The sequence below is a fragment of the Ursus maritimus genome, unplaced genomic scaffold (genome assembly GCF_017311325.1).
Source record: "Ursus maritimus isolate PB19 unplaced genomic scaffold, ASM1731132v1 scaffold_12, whole genome shotgun sequence".
NCBI lineage: Eukaryota > Metazoa > Chordata > Mammalia > Carnivora > Ursidae > Ursus > Ursus maritimus.
The window spans coordinates 2,996,685-3,014,202 of record NW_024423564.1 but is presented as its reverse complement, the minus strand read 5'-3'; the positions used below and the strand labels follow the sequence as shown (position 1 = coordinate 3,014,202).

Sequence of the window (17,518 nt, the reverse complement as noted above, 5' to 3'; positions counted from 1 at the left end):
GTTGGGCTCCAGGCTCAGCGTGGAGTCAGATTGTCCCTCTCCTTCTGCTCCTCCCCCCACTCTCTCCCTCTCTCTCTCAATAAATAAACAAGATTTTAAAAATATATATTAAGAGAAATACTGAATAACCTCCATTAAATTTATTTCAAGTAAATGTATAAACAAAATATTTTGTATCTTATTTTTTCAACACTATTCTTTCTAGTGAAGAAAAACAAGTAATCCTGATCAAATGCTCGATCAAGGCAATAATGAGCCATTTCTAAAGGAATTATTTCAATATAAAAATATAATAAAAATTCCTTTACCAACTAATGAAATTTAAGGATTTACAAGAACATGTATTTTCTGGTACTTATTTCACATGGCTTGCCTATTCTCTTGAAACAGCTAAAATTTAAAAAAATAATCTCATCACATTTCATGGTCATTTATGTTTCTAACACAGTAACTCAAGAACAGAATTATGGGGGCGCCTGGGTGGCACAGCGGTTAAGCGTCTGCCTTCGGCTCAGGTCGTGTTCCCGGCGTTCTGGGATCGAGCCCCACATCAGGCTCCTCCACTGGGAGCCTGCTTCTTCCTCTCCCACTCCCCCTGCTTGTGTTCCCTCTCTCGCTGGCTGACTCTGTCTCTGTCAAATAAATAAATAAAATATCCTTAAAAAAAAAAAAGAACAGAATTATGATCATAAAAGATCTTAGCAAAATTCTATTTCAACCTTTTTTTGGAAATAAGAACTTACGCATCTCATTAACGTTACACTTCTAAATTCATTTTGTGAATTTTAATAATTTCTCAGGGAGGCAAGCACATGAAAATGTATTTGTTTATTGCTATTTTACCTTCATTTCTTCCTTCTCTGATGTTCTTCCTTCCTTTTTTTTTTTTTTAATTGAAGTATCATTGGCACACATTACATTAGTTTCAGGTGTACGACACAGTGAATCAACATATCTATACCTTATGCTATGCTCAGCACAAGCACAGCTACTGTCTGTGTGTCGACCATTTTTATATTAACTTTGTGGGTGGGGAAACTTATAAACAGTAAAATTTAACACCGTTCAAAATATTTACGAAGAAAAAGTAACTGAAGCTAGGCTAACAACTACATGTATTATCTCACTTAATGCTCATCCCAGCCTGAGGTAGCTTCTCCAGCTACAAATGAGGAAACTGAGGCACTGGGTGGTTAGGTAACTTGCCAAAGTCCTGCAGCTAGGATTCAGCAGAATCCAGTTCAGGTTGCCTGATTCCAGAGCCTGCACTCTCAACCTCTACATATTCTTCCTACTACTTAAAAGTAATTTTCTTCAAGATCCATGAGTCTGACATAAATAACGATTGAATAAATAAATAAATGGGGGGAGAGTAGAGCTCTTTTTTATAGAGGAATTCCAAACAATAACTGCAGAAGAAACGAGGAAAATAATTACCATCAGGTAAACATCAATGGTTGCAGGCAAGAACCATCAATGGATTCCAGTTAAAATTAGCGTGTATAACAAGAATGATGAAGAAATAGGATATTTGCAACACATCAAGGATTCTCTCCATATGATGTTTTCATTTATTTTTGCTTTAAGTATATATTTTTTTAAATTGAAGTATAATTAACATAAAATGTTGCATTAGTTTCAGGTGTACAACATATTGGTACAATCCTATACATTCCTCGATGCTCGTAACGAAAGTCACCATGTGTCACCATATGTTATTAAGATATTGTTGACTATATTCTTTATGCTGTACTTTTCACCTCCATGACTTGGTTACTCTATAACTGGAAGTTTTTACCTCTTAATCCCCTTTATCTATTTCCACATATTAATTACAAGGAGAAAAATAATTTTACAGTGGAGAAATCCAGCAGACACCATCTAACCACGTGATCAAAGTTAACATCACCATCAGAAAGATGAAACCACCCACACTACTGAATGTGCAGACAGAATCCTTTGTGCAAATATTTTTTACTTAATGATTTAAAGCGCTTGGGGGCGCCTGGGTGGCACAGTGGTTAAGCGTCTGCCTTCGGCTCAGGGTGTGATCCCGGCGTTATGGGATCGAGCCCCACATCAGGCTCCTCCACTATGAGCCTGCTTCTTCCTCTCCCACTCCCCCTGCTGTGTTCCCTCTCTCGCTGGCTGTCTCTATCTCTGTTGAATAAATAAATAAAATCTTAAAAAAATAAAAAATAAAAAATAAAGCGATTCATTGTTTTTGCTACCATAAAGTTCAAGACTAAACCACCAACTGTGAAAAAACTTAACAAACTGTTTGATTTGAGGTTGGGTAATCACTAAGCCTCTGAAGGAACCTGAAGCATATTTTTCCCAAGTTTTATCTCCACGAAAATTGTATGGTTTGCAAATTATGAAGGGGCAGCCCAATTCTTCCCATCGACACTTCTATTATTGTATAGTAATGCCAGATAAACTTATTATGGAAATTATACTCGGAAACTGTAGTTTACAGATTCTGATACTGATTATATTCTAAAATTTTCTTGTCAAAGGGGAATAAAATATGTCGTATGTAAAAAACAAGCTAAAAGGTATATCTACCTTTCGACTTTTTTTAAAAAGATTTTATTTATTTGCCAGAGAGCGAGAACAAGCACAAGCGGGGGGAGCAGCAAGTTCCCCCACTGACCGAGGAGCTGGACATGGGACTCCATCCCAAGACTCTGAGATCATGACCTGAGCCAAAAGCAGATGCTTAAGTGACTGAGCCACCCAGGCTTTCCATTTTAAATAATTAAAGTTGAGAGGCACCTGGGTGGCTCGGTTGGTTAAGGGCCTGACTTCCACTCAGGTCATGATCCCAGGTTCCTGGGATGGAGCCCTGCAGTGGGCTCCCTGCTCAGCTGGGAGCCTGCTTCTCCCTCTCCCTCTGCCCCTCCTCCTGCTCTTACTCTCTCTCTCAAATAAATAAAATCTTTAAAAATAAATAAATAAATAAAGTCACTATTTACTGAGCATTTAGTATGTGCCAGGCAACATTTTTTCTGCATGTTATTTCATTTAATTCTCATTAATAGGCTGGCAAACTTGAGGACTATCACAGCATTCTTTAAATAGATAACTATTTTGTACAGAATGTTTACATTCCCCGTCTTATCAACGTACAAAATATCACTGCCACTGACATCAGTGGAACTTCATGGGCAATGGAATGAATTACTAAGCCTTGTCAAAACAGGCATTTTCCTTCTCTAAAATGTTATAATTGCCCAACTATAAATAAAAGAATGCAGTTTCTTGCCATGTATTATTTACAGACTGATTACTGTCTAAAAAAGCACGAATTTCAGACAAGAATTTCCTTGTTCTTTCTAAAAAATGCATAAAATGGAAAATAATCTTATGCTGAAGTCTAAATTATAGGTAAAAGAAAACCAAGTGTCACAGAGAGAGGAGGTGAATTTTCAAATATTGATAACTTACAGGATTTGCAGGTGTTTCACTGGTTCACTGCTTTCTATATTTTAATTGTAATGCATTTTAAATATATTTAATATATTTTAAATCTTAAGTAACATTTTAAGTTAATAGAATTTTATATAAATTAGATTTTTCTCATGTGTATCTATTCACTTGATCTTAGCCAAAAGGCCGAGAAGCGATCATGTGTATCCATTCAAAGTTCACATTTTCATTTTAATATAACTTTTCTTTCAAAACATAATTCAAAAATTGATAAAAAGCGCAATGGGAAGTTTTACACGGTAGAAAAATTGAAAAGAAAATAAACATTCTTCACAATTTCAGAGGTGACAAAAATCTATGATATTTCAATTGGCTTCTGAGCTCCCTTAAAGGATATGATAATTGTATATAAAGTTTTATAAAGTAATCTTAATAGCCAGATTAATGTTAACGTGCTCTGGGTCTAGTTTTAATTCTTAAAATATAACTAAAGAATGATTCATTTGGCAATGTTGAACCTATTGATTAAAGAGACCCCAACAAACACTGGTCACTATTTTAGTGGAAATATTTACAAGCAATTATACTTGCTGATTTCTTGCAGTTGTTTCTTATGATCTTCCTGATTTTTAAATTCCCTAACGTAACGGTGTGGGAAAACTAACATTTTTCCCTCCTTTTCGAGAAATGGCATAATGGGGAGAAGACCTTCAGGGTGTTAAACACAAATGCATACATTTAGAAGTTGATGGCTTTAAGACTCATTCTGTGGCTGAGTCCTTCTTGTTTCTTTAAACAAAATTTGTGAGTTTTCCCTTAAAATCCCCCACGCCACTTTGCTTTAGTCCCACCGGATACGTGCCCCTACCCATCTCTGACTTTAACTGGGCTCCTGCCCGCAGTTTCAGCGCCGCGGGTCCCTCGCACCCGCTCAGCAGGAGCCGGAGTCCAGTCGCCCAGGGCGCCAAACCCGGGGTCCCTCGCGCGCCCTGCTAGTCCCCGCGGCCGACTCAGCTCCCGGCTCTCCGGGGGGCGGATCTGAGGCCTCTTCCAAAACAACCCTCGAGGGCATTCCCTTTGTTCGTTCAACAAATACTCAATTTCACTTGCCCCTCAGTCTTCAGAAAACCAATTCGGGCCTCGCTTTGCGGGAGTACTGTCCTCGCCTTGTTAATGACACGATGAAGCCGGGGAGGACGAACCTCGGCCATTACTTAGCAAATACCTTTCCGAGCGGCCGGAAGCATTACGCCAGCTCTCTTCCCTTAATCCTTCACGTGCCACCCAAGAAAGTATTAATGGCACATAGTGACCACGGCTACACTCCGGTTCTCGCCACCAAGCCAGCCTCATGCCAAGTTCCCCCACGCCGCGAGCGGCTACCGTCTCCCCAAGCCAGCAGGAGAGGCTTTCGGGGGCAGCCGGGGCACCCCGGACCCACGGCCCTCCGTGCTCTGAGTCCAGGCCTCAAACAACTTCAGACTGGAGGTGGGTAGAGAATCACTTCCGAGCGTTGCTGCCCTGGGGGGTCTCCGCGGGATTTTTCCATTCAGCCGGGAGGCTGGGTCGCCCGCCCCGCGCAGCGGAACTACAACTCCCAGCACCGTAGGGGCTGCCCGGACTTCCGGAAGCCAAAGCCGGGCGGGGAGGAAGCCGCTGAGACCCGGCCAAAAGGCCGGGGGTTAATTTAGCAAGAGAAAAGGGGGCGGGAAGGGCTGTAGGGTTAACCTGTCAATTCGCCACCATGAACGTGGTTTTTGCTGTGAAGCAGTACGTTTCCAAAATGATAGAGGACAGCGGACCGGGTATGAAAGTACTCCTCATGGATAAAGAGACGGTGAGTTTGCTTTTGCTCAGTATTTGTTTGTGAGGGAACTCTCCCTCCCTTAGAATAGCTACTCCCACTCCACGGTAGGATTTAGTATTGAATTAGAGGTTTTGAAGCGAGGGTCCGTTGGTGTGGAACTGAAAGGTGGTATAAAGCTTGTCTAGTAGGTTTTCAGTGTAAATGGCTCTAACTACCACCAGAGATTCCTTCTTCTACCCGGAACAATTTTTTGGAATCAGAAGTCCTTTTCTAAATGTCTCTGCCGAGAAATAATATGTGAGACAGGACACTTGGAAGACTTATTTCCAGTCACCGTTGTGTTTTTAAATGACAGGTTATTATTTGTTGGTCACAGAATTATTTTTAAAAAAAAACACTCTAAGGTGATGGGGAAATTTTTTTTCGAAATTTATGGATTGTGTTCAGAGAGAACATGTTTTTCATTCTGGTACATTACCTACATGTTTTGGACGCTCAGTAAATGTTATCACATATGTTAGTATTTACGTTATCCAGCTAAGTACTGTTGAAAAAAATTTAAGTCTTAGGTGTTGCTGCTTGTTTATATTATTTTTGACTAGCATAATATTAGTTAATTCTTTTTCTTTACAGACTGGCATAGTGAGTATGGTATACACACAATCAGAGATTCTTCAGAAGGAAGTGTACCTTTTTGAACGCATTGATTCTCAAAATCGAGAGATCATGAAACACCTGAAAGCAATTTGTTTTCTTCGTCCTACGAAGGTACTGAGCTGTCATTTGCCCAGGCAAATACAGAACACTCTGATATGAAAGCATTAAGAACGCAAAATAAATTTGTGTTATCATTTGTGGCATCATAATTAACCTGGTTCATCAGAGTTACAACCTTGACCCTCCTGCTTTCCACATCTCAGTTTACTCCTTACAGTCAGTTTTTCGTCCACAATGCCCTTTAGGTTCCCAGCTACTTCCAAAACCACTAACTATCCTAGCAGAGACCCACATCACTTAATTCCTGGATTAACCTCCATAGCTATCACACTGAATACCGCTGCCACTTAATCTTATTTTTTTAATAATTTTTTATTTTGTTATGTTAGTCGCCATACAGTACATCTTTAGTTTTTGATGTAGTGTTCCATGACTCATTGTTTTCGTATAACACCCAGCACCCTATGCGATACGTGCCCTCCTTACTACCCATCACCTGCCTATCCCAGTCCCCCACCCCCTCCCCTCTGAAGCCCTCAGTTTGTTTCCCAGAGTCCATAGTCTCTCGCAGTTCAGCCATTTAATCTTATATTCTTATGTAAATACACCAGTATCTTGAGTCTGTATCATTTCATTCACATCTATGCACAGGGACATATAATGGCTCAATTTTACTTCCATGATTAAATCAATATTTAGGAGCCCAGCCCTCAAATCCCTCCTTTAGCTGTTTTGATCTGCCCTTGTGTATCCAGCCTCCCATGTCCAATCTCTGCTCCTCCACTATTGCCAACGAGGCCCTTTTATCATCCCTCTACATGGTCATTCCTCTTCTCTATTTGTTCTCTTCCCCTAATTAAAGGTTCTTTAGCCTTCTGTGCATTTTCATACATCATTTTCTAAATCTAGCTTGAGTCCTCCTGTAAAACGCCCATACTATTTCAACCTTACTTTGTATATTCTCTTTATATTCATGATCTTCAACTCCAAAGCACTCTTTTACCATGCGTGTATATTATGTACTTTCTGAAATACAAATCTGATCATGTCACCCCCACTTGAAATCCTTGAATGACTTCTCATTGTTTTTATGCTAAAGGCAAAACTCCTTAATTGTGGTTCTGTGTGGTCGAGTTCCTGTCATTCCTACAGCCTCATTTCAAACCATTCCCCCTTTTGCTCTTAACCACATTAATCTTTGAGTTCACTTTATTCCATCATGCCACAGGACCTTTGCACAGGCTCTTCCCTCTGCTTGGAACTTCTTTACTTCCTCCAGTAAATCTCTGGTTTTGCTGACCAAGTCAAACCCCTGTCTTATAAGTACTTACAGCACCATCTTCTTCTCCCTTTTGCTTGTCATAGTTGAAGTTTTATATGGTTTGATTAATATCTTTCTCACCTACCAGCAGTAAGCTCCATGAGAGTAGAGATGGTATCTGTTTTTTCATACTATTATGTCTCCAGTGCCTGCTACATGGTGGACCTCAATAAATAGTTCCTGAATTAATGAATACATTAACTGTGTTATAGTCATTTCCAGTTTTTTCACATTTGTAGCTCATGAAATTTTGGTGCTGAGAAGGATCTTAGAGATCATCTAATCCATCATTTCCTAATATTTTTCATTAGAGCACCTCTTTATATTTATACATATATATGTATATATATACACACACACTCTCTCTCTAAAACTAAAAATGTGTTCTTTTTTTTTTTTTTCAAGATTTTATTTATTTATTTGAGAGAGAGCACGAGCATGAGCACGAGTGGGGTGAGGGGCAGAGAGAGGGAGAAGCAGGCTCCCTGCTCAGCAGGGAGCCTGATTAAGGGTTCATCCCAGGCCCCTGGGATCATGACCTGAGCGATAGGCAGACACTTAACTGACTGAGCCACCCAAGTGCCCCACTAAAAATGTGTTCTTAAAAATGATTTTTGTTTAAGATTATGTTGTAAAGTTAAATTTTTTTTAAAGATTTTATTTTATTTATTTGACAGAGAGAGAGACAGGCAGCAAGAGAGGGAACACAGGCAGGGGGAGTGGGAGAGGAAGAAGCAGGCTCCCAGCATAGGAGCCTGATGTGGGGCTCAATCCCGGAACGCCGGGATCACGCCCTGAGCCGAAGGCAGACGCTTAATGACTGAGCCACCCAGGCGCCCCTGTAAAGTTAATTTTAATGTATTTTTAAATCTAAATGACTATTTTAAAAACCTTTTTCCCATTTAACAAGCAATGTGCGTTGCTTATATTACTTTTAGTTCTTTAAGGAAATGTATAATTTTTTAAACATTCAAAACTGTGTTTCCTATCATGTTTAGACTGGGGACCAAAGTCATATTGAAATTTATGTGTTGTTTCAAAAATAGATAAAACCTGCGTTATGATCTTACGTAATTGGAATTCTTATGTTTTGATCATGTAAAAATCAACTTTTTTTTACTTCTAAATTTTATATTTTATTTTATTTTTTTAAAAAGATTTCTTTGTTTTATTTGAGAAAGAAAGTGTGAGTGGCAGGGAGGGGCAGAGGGAGAGGGAGAAAGAGAATCCCAAGCAGACTCCCGGCTGAGTGTGGAGTCTGACCCATGAGCCTGTGACCTGAGCCAAAATCACAAGTCAGACGTTTAACCAAATGAGCCACCCAGATGCCCCCATATTTTGTTTTTAAATAATGGATTTATATGAAAAGTCTTAACCTGCTGTTTGCACATACTTCACAAACATTACAGTTGTGCAGTCTTAGGTACCAATAAGTTAAAAGCCAAAGTGAATACAAGTAAGTGTATTTTCTCTTGAATGTTGGTTTTTAAAGAACTAGATATTTGATATTCTATCTAAGAATTTTGATTAGATGAATAATTTATAGACAAGCAGCCTGAGGCAAATTTGTGGAATTATCATCAGTTTTATGTTGTACTTAACATTTGTGTTTTTAATATTTTTAAATCTTAATTTGGCCGTGATAATGCAGCTCATTAATATTATAGATGATTCCTGATCATTATATTTAACCTATTCTTTTTCACCTCCAGCCCTCATCCCTGCAGCATACACTTAAATCTAGACCTCAGCACTCAGCAGACTCTCAGTAAATACTTAAATAAATCAATAGACGGTATTTATTATTTTTTCACTTAAACAATTCTCACATATTATTTGTTTGTTGTTTCCTTTCTAGGAGAATGTGGATTATCTGATTCAAGAACTCCGGAGACCAAAATACAGTATATATTTTATTTGTAAGTATATTATTTCATTTACTCCATCATGTAACTGTATCCTAGCTAGTCTGTTCGGCTGGACACTTCATATCATCAATAAGTTAACTGAATCAGTCACTATATGAGTCTGATTTTTTTATGTCCTTTCAAGTATTAATAGTCTTATGACCAATACCAACATTTTGTTTTAGAGAGCTAAGTGGGATTTTCTTCATCGTTGATTAATTAGGTAAAAATTATTTTTAAGTTTTATTTTGCCTGTCAAGATTCTTTAGAAGTCAAAAATTACAAGTAGCCAAATTTTACATCCCACCTCTGCAAAACAAAACAAAACAAAACAAAAAGTGTGTACTTATTCCTATTTTATACTTTTATGAACTGAGGCATAGAAGCTGGTTTCTTTACCTGGAGGAGGATATGCTTGAGTTTGTTGGAAAAGCAGAGATTTACTTTACATATATGTAAAGTTTTTCATTTACATGAAATCATTCCACTTCTCTTTGCTACTTTATGTAATACTTGAAAGTACAAGTCATCCAGTAGGTATCTCTTATGTACATAATTTTTGGGGGGGATACGGGGAGGACAGAGTCCTAGAAATAAATTTGTGGTTACTATACATTTTATATGATTTTTTTTTTTTTTTATGTAATACGTTCTGTTTTGGAAGTTACATCCATTCTCCTCTAGATGTCATTATTGATCTTTATGGAATTAGTAAGTCTATTTTATTTGGTGCCATTTCCAAAACCAAGGACAAACCTTAACCCTCAGTATGTAGGGCATTTGTGAAATTTTTAAAGCTTACTTGAAGGCTTTGGAGTTCTAGGGTTTAGATTATACTCTAAGATATACATACTTTCTACGCTATATGCCACAATTAAATAATGGTACCAAAAATTAACATGTGTGGTAAGACAGTATTTTATAAAGAACTTTCTCATGTATTATTTCATTGAGCCCATACAACAACCTCAAGAGGTAAAAATTGGCAATTCTATTAGTTTCTGCCATCCTGGTGGGTTTTTATTTTTGTTTTTGTTTTTTACTTTCGGCTAATAGTCACAGGCTTTCTTTTATAATTTAACTTTTTATTTTGAGACAATTGTAGATTCACATATAGTTGTAAGAAATAATACAGAGATCCCGTTTATTCTTAAACCCATTTTCCCCAGTGTAGCATCTCACATAACTATAGTATAATACCACATCCAGGATATTGACATTGATAGTTACGATATAAAACATTTCCATCTCCATAAGGATCTCTCATATTGCCCTTTTATACTAGGTCCATTTCCCTCCCACCCAACCCCCTTATTAACTAACCCCTGGCAAACACTAATCTGTTCTCTGTTTTTATAATTTTGTCATTTCAAGAATGTTACATAAATGGAATTATATAGTATATAACCCGTTGGGATTGGCTTTTTTCATTAGGCGTTCTTTAGAGATTCATCCAGGTTGTAACATGTATCATTAGTTCATTCCTTTTTATTACTGAGTAGTATTCCATGTTATGGATATACCACAATTTGTTTAACTACCCATCGGAGGATATCTGAGTTGTTTTCAGTTTTGGTTACTACAAATAAAGCTGTTATAAACATTTGTATATAGGTTCTTGTGTGAACATGAGTCTTCATTTCTCTGTAGTAAATAATATCCAGGAGAGCAATTGCTGAGGGTCATATGGTAGTTCCATGTTTTGTGTTTTAAGAAACTGCTAAATGTTTTCTAGAGTGACCATACCATTTTACTTTCCACTAGCAATGTACAGGTGATCCAGTTTCTTTGTATCCTTATGAGCATTTGGTGTTGCCCTTTTTTATTTTAGCCATTCCGATAAGTATGTAGTCATTGCAGTAGTCATAAGTGTGTAGTCATCACAAGCTAAGTACTTAGGAAAGCGTAGAAACTTGTACTTAGTGACGTGTGTGTGTGTACATATATATACACATATATATATATATGAATATATGAAAATATGAAAGATTCCCTGTGCTATCAAATTTAAGTAGACATATAATGGAATCACTTCTTGTGCTGAGTCAGTTAAAAATTGAGTAGGTCATGAGATGAAGACTCCTTTTTCCTCTAAAGAGAGTTCTTTGAGGCAGCAGTTGAGACTAGTAATGAATAATCTAATGTCTATTCTTCTGGTTCTAAAGACTGTGTGATTTGCACTGTAAATCTATGAAGTAGAAGAAAAAAAATGATATATATTAAAGCAACACTAAAGCCTAGGAAAAACAGACTCTTGGAACTTGGGTAAAGCAATCAATTTCACAATTTTATTTGATTAAAATAAACTAAATGAGTTTGTATGTAGTGATTTTATTCATTACAAACCTTCAGCACAATTTATATCAACACTAAACTGGCCTTCTGCTCATCTCATTTTTTTATAATTTTATTTTTGCATTTTTATGTCTACTGAATATATTGTATAATAGGCTCCTTCCTTTGTTAAAAAAAAAACCTCTATTATGAAAGTTTTCAAATATATACAAATAGTATAATAAATCCCAATGTACCCATCATCCAATTTCAAAAGTTGCTTTGCTGTGGCCTATCTCGTTTTAGCTATACTGCCATCTACTCCCCCACCAATGTTATTTTGAAGGAGATCTAAGGCATCATATGAGTTCATCCCTAAATATTTCAGTACGCATCTCTAAAAGATTAGGACTCATTTTATAAAATACCATTATTATAAAAAATAAAGAATAAAATACCATTATTATGCATATCCAAATAATGAAAAATAATTCCTATTTTCAAATACTTAGCATTCAAATTTCAAATTCTCCTATGGTTTTGTTTTGGGTTTTTTTCTCACTGTTTTTGGATTTGAATTATGATCATGATAAGATCTACACATTGCTGTTGATTGATATGTTGTTTACGTTTCTTTAATCTTCTATAGGTGTTTTCTCTCTCTCTGTCTCTCTCAATCTTTCTCCAGTGCAATTTATTTATTGAAGAAACTACATTGTTCTGTTAAAGTTTCTCACAGCCTGCATCTTGCTGATTGCATCCTGATAGGGTAGTTTAACATATTCTTTGCAGTTTAAAATATTCCTGGGGCACCTGGGTGGTACCATCAGTTAAGCATTGACTCTTGGTTTTGGCTCAAGTCATGATCTCAGGGTCATGGGATCAAGCCCCACGTCAGGCTCTGCGCTCAGTGTGGAGGCTGCTTGAGATTCTCTCTCCCTCTCCCTCTGCCCCTCCCACTTGTGTGCTCTCTTTCTCTCTCTCTCCAATATATAAATCTTTTTTTTTTTTTTTTAAAGATTTTATTTATTTATGTGACAGACAGCCAGCGAGAGAGGGAACACAGCAGGGGAGAGGGAGAGGAAGAAGCAGGCTCCCAGCCCAGGAGCCTGACGCGGGACTCGATCCCGGAACGCCAGGATCACGCCCTGAGCCGAAGGCAGACGCCCAACGACTGCGCCACCCAGGCGCCCCCCAATATATAAATCTTAAACAAATAAATATCCCTCTATCCTTTAGTTCTGTAAATTGGTACTTGGATATAGAAGCTTAATTAGATTTAGATTTGATTTCTTCTTGGCAAGAATATTTCATAGTCAGTGTTGTGTGCTTTCATTGATTGTCTCTTATTGTGATATTAGCATCAGTTGATGCTCAATGCCTAGGTCCATCCATTGATTCATTAGTGGTTGATAAAAATGATGATCTTTTAATTCTATCATTATCATTCCTTCTTTGTTTTTTAGCTGGAATAGTTCCATAAATAGAAATTTCCCCTCTTCTATTTGGTTATCTGTGGTACAGTTTGTATATAAAGGAACTCACTTCTTTCCCTTTATTTGCTATTTTCAGTATAATGACTTGGTTCCCTGGCATCCTCCAATGCCTACATGGTGGTTTTTTTTTTCAAGTAGTATTATGAATTTATGGATTTGAGTATATTTGTGCTACTCATTCGAATTTGAAGGTGTTTGACTTTGACGTATACCGCAATGTATACCAAACTTCACTCGGTCGTTAAGCTCTTTTATGTTTAATTGCAGCAAAAATGATCTCCTTTGAGTCAGCCACAACTCATATGTCTGTTTCAGATTTCAGTAATGTGATCAGCAAGAGTGATGTGAAGTCATTAGCTGAAGCTGATGAACAGGAAGTTGTGGCTGAGGTTCAGGTAAACGTATTGGTCCTCTAACACATCTCTTATATTGGTCCTTTTTAAAGATTTGAGTCCAACATAAGAAAGGTGCTGTCTCAAAAGAAGGGTGGCTATTGATCAGACATTATAAATGCATTGTACCAAACTATACTCATACTTAGAAAGTTTGTAAGAGGTATCAAATTGGGTGGGAACAGAATTAAAGGAGTCAGTGGGAATAAGGGAATTGGACGAGTAGTGGGTCCTACTGAATGGATAGGGAGGGTTTCACAGGGTTGGGCACAGAGTCACATATATTCTATGCGAGTTTTATGAACCACATTGTAAGAATGTTCATCTACAGGGCTATGTCTGATTGGAAAAGAATAGGAAGTAAAGGATGTGAAAGAGGTTTTTTAAAGTTCTATTTGTGATTGTCTTGCTCTAGGAGGTAAAAAGTAGACTTTTATTGTTAGGTTAAAACTTAGTAATTCCTAAATATTCTGCATGCTGTATAATACATCACATCAGAACATGTCATGTTACTTTTTACTTCTTAAATGCTTTATGTTCTTGAATACATTTATCACAAATGTCTGGATACATTTATCACCTAAGTGAAGAATAGGGCAGCAAATAAACAAGTTTTGGATTTTCAGAAGGATGTGCTAGGTGATAAATGAATTAAAAAAAAAAGAATACACTGCACAGCAAAGTTCTTTCTCATCTGTGTGTTACGTTGTGTATCCTATAACAGTGTCTTATTTTTACTAATTGAGTGTGCACAGAGGTCTCCAGAAATGTAATACACATACTTCCACAGCTTTTTGTTTTTTAAAAGATTTATTATTATTATTGCTGCTGCTATTTTATAATTATTTTATTCCCCCACATTTATTATTGCTACTCAATTATTAATTGATCAATTTTTGTATCTCTTTTATACCTGCATTTCCTCAAATGTGATTATATCACACAGTGTTATATCACATATGAAAATATTACTGTATGATACAGTTGGAATTTATGAAATGACTGATCTTGGTGCTTTGTTTGCAGGAATTTTATGGTGATTATATTGCTGTGAATCCACATTTGTTTTCCCTCAGTATTTTGGGTTGCTGCCAGGTATGGAAGGAAAGGATAAAAAAATAAGTTTATTTTTTTAATCCAGCAAGTAATTGGACTTGTAAGAAAAAATTCAATTATTTTCTCTGAATATACATTTTTAACAAAAAGGGTCGAAATTGGGATCCAGCCCAGCTATCCAGAACAACTCAAGGACTGACAGCTCTCCTTTTGTCTCTGAAGAAATGTCCCATGATTCGTTACCAGCTTTCATCAGAGGCAGCAAAGAGACTTGCAGAATGTGTTAAGGTATGGCTTTCCCTCTCCCCAGTTCCAAAGCATCAAGACCATTCATTTCCTTATCGTATTTCAGAAACTATAACAATATTTTTTCTACAATCAAGGAGGTGACTATGTTAGGTTTACCTGCAAAGAGGGAGATCTTTGTAATAAAAAATCAAAGGCAACAAATTAGGGGTAAAATTTTTAGGCTTAACTCAAGCAACATTTGCGAGCTAAATAAGTTAAATACTTATTTTGATCCAATTAAGCCATTCGTAAAATAGAGCTTTAAGTCCTAACCTCTTAAACAGGATGCTACCAAACTTTGTGAAGCCTTTGAATCCTTTTCGGAAGGCCTATGAAGATGCAAAGAATTATTGTTAAATGTGTTTTTTTATGTATTAATTTTCTGTTTATATCATCTCTGTCTGCAACTAATTGGTTGACCAAACTGTCTTTCTCTCTCATCCACAGCAAGTAATAACTAAAGAATATGAACTGTTTGAATTCCGGCGCACTGAGGTGCCTCCATTGCTGCTTATTTTAGATCGTTGCGATGATGCCATCACCCCACTGCTAAACCAGGTGCAGAACCCTTTATTAACATAACAAAAGCATGATTTCAAGTGCTATTCATCAAAATGCAGATGTGGAAATGAACTGTGTGGTCCATGTGTTTGCCTCCTTATTTTCAGCTTTTTTTGGGGGGTTTTTTTTTTGCCTTCTATTTCCTGGTGTTTTGATATCACTATTCTTCCAGCCACAGTCATCTTTGGCTCTTTCTCCCGCCTCATCTTCCCTGTCCCTTTCCGCCACCACCTTCCCCCCTGATGAAGGCAACTTCTAGGTTCTGTAGCTTGTCCTTTTCCAGTGTCTATCTGCAATTTTCCATTCTTACTGCCATTACCTTTGTGTAGACCCTAATCTCTTAAAGGAATACTGAGATAGTCATCTACCGATTCCTCACTTTTATTTTTTATTTTTTTTTTATAGGAGATCAACTACACTTTTATTTATTTACTTTTCAGTAAGTTTAAATCCTTTAGGGTACAGCATCACGTGGATTTTGTGTCCAGTGGCCTTAGCAGGAAGGTTGCTTCAGAATTTGACATGAGTCATGCCACTGTTTCCATGAGTATGAGTTACCTTCTCCAGGTTACTCTGGTTTTGTTCAGCTTGCCACCAGGAGTCACTGTGTTATTCTTTGCTTTGTACACATGAGCACATCTCTTGCCTAGAGAGAACCTAAGTTTCATCTTGAGCATGAATACCTTCAATTTTAAGAAGAGCTGTGTGCTCCCTCTGGTTCTGGAGATCCTGCTTATAGCTAGCAAAAATGGCCTTGAACCGCAGCCTTCCAGGAATATTTATCGTTTTAGGAGTCCTGTTCCCAGCAGGCCTCCACAGGCTCCAAGATGGCTGAAACAGAAAGGCTTTGATTCCCCTCTTTTAAATTTCTTTCTACTCGAATGTATTTCAGAGACACGATGTTGTTAAATCACTTTTTCTAAAACACGGTTCTGATCTTACTACTCCTGGCTTACAGATCTTCATTGCTTCCCATTTGCCTACGGGCTTAAAGACTCCTGAACTTGGCATCCGAGAGCCTTCACAATATGGGCCCAACCTTAACCTACGACTCACTACTGTGCCGATATGCTGTGTGGTTTCTGGCCGTCGTTTTATTCATGTTGTGACCTCTGTCTAAACGCTGGAATGTTTCAAATACCTTCTCTCCCTTTCTTCACCTATCAACATTCTCCTTTAAAACCACTCAAAACATCTCCTTGAAGCCTTTCATTCTTTTAGTCAGACATGTTCTTTTTTTCCATAAAATTACTGCAGAACTTTGTGTCTCTCTTATGTCTTGTGCTTCATTTGCCACGTTGTACCTTTGATTATTTTCACACAGTCCTTCAAGGCAGACTCTGTCTTAGCTGCGTTTGTTCTTCTGCGAGTATAAGAACAGCACCTTACACAAAGTAGAGGCTCTATTAATAGTGACTTTGAATTCATACGGAAAGACATAGTTTATATTGCAGTTTCTTCCTAGCTTATAATCATGTTAATGCCAGGAGAAATCTGTAGCTGTGGAGTGCAGCTTCTCTATAATAGGATAGCCTTATATTCCAAAATACAAAGTAATATATGTTCACCAAAGAAGTTTTGATAGTATAAAAAAGTAGAACGAAAAACGATTGCCTGTAATTGTGTTTCCCAAAGAAAAACAACCACTCATTCAACTAATTTCATTAACGACTTATGTGCCAGGTATTGTGTTAAGTATTGGAGGTAATGGAGCACCTGGGTGGCTCAGTTCAGTGTCCGACTCGTGATCTCAGCCTAGGTCTTGACCTCAGAGTCATGAGTTCAAGCCTCGTGTTGGGCTACACCCTGGGCATGTAGCCTACTTAAGAAAAAAAAAAAGTATTAGAGGTAAAAGGTTAAAAGATGCAATTTCTGCTCTCAAAGAGCTCATGATCCCATGGGGAGAAAAGTAAACTGATTATTTTAATTATAGAGTAAGTACTAATGGTAGAAGCCTACACAGGATGCTGTCTATGGAAGCATAAATATTTTGTTATACTTATTTTACATGCCCCCATGAAACTTTTTTTTTTAAGATTTTATTTATTTGAGAGAGAGAGCGTGGGCACGTGCACGTGCGTGTGAGCCAGGGGAGGGGTCAAGATAGAAAATCTCAAGCAGACACCTCTCTGAGCATGGGCTGACTCTGGGCTCTGTCTCACAACCCATGAGATCGTGAACTGAGCCAAAACTAAGAGTCAGACACTTAACCAAATGAACCACCCAGGCGTCCCTGAAACTTGCTTTTTTAAGGATTCATTTGGCAA

At 37.5% G+C, this 17,518-nt stretch overlaps 1 protein-coding gene across 1 annotated transcript in view; it reads left to right on the top strand.

Moving 5' to 3' along the window:
* The first annotated feature begins 5,046 nt into the window (after positions 1-5,046).
* Positions 5,047-17,518, top strand: part of VPS45 (vacuolar protein sorting 45 homolog) — a 62,742-nt gene continuing 50,270 nt past the window's right edge. The window contains exons 1-7 of the mRNA XM_008695734.2: positions 5,047-5,269; positions 5,873-6,007; positions 9,136-9,196; positions 13,270-13,349; positions 14,373-14,441; positions 14,553-14,690; positions 15,138-15,248. Coding sequence (XP_008693956.1) covers positions 5,177-5,269; positions 5,873-6,007; positions 9,136-9,196; positions 13,270-13,349; positions 14,373-14,441; positions 14,553-14,690; positions 15,138-15,248 — 687 coding nt within the window. The 5' untranslated portion in view covers positions 5,047-5,176. The remainder of the gene's footprint in view (positions 5,270-5,872; positions 6,008-9,135; positions 9,197-13,269; positions 13,350-14,372; positions 14,442-14,552; positions 14,691-15,137; positions 15,249-17,518) is intronic.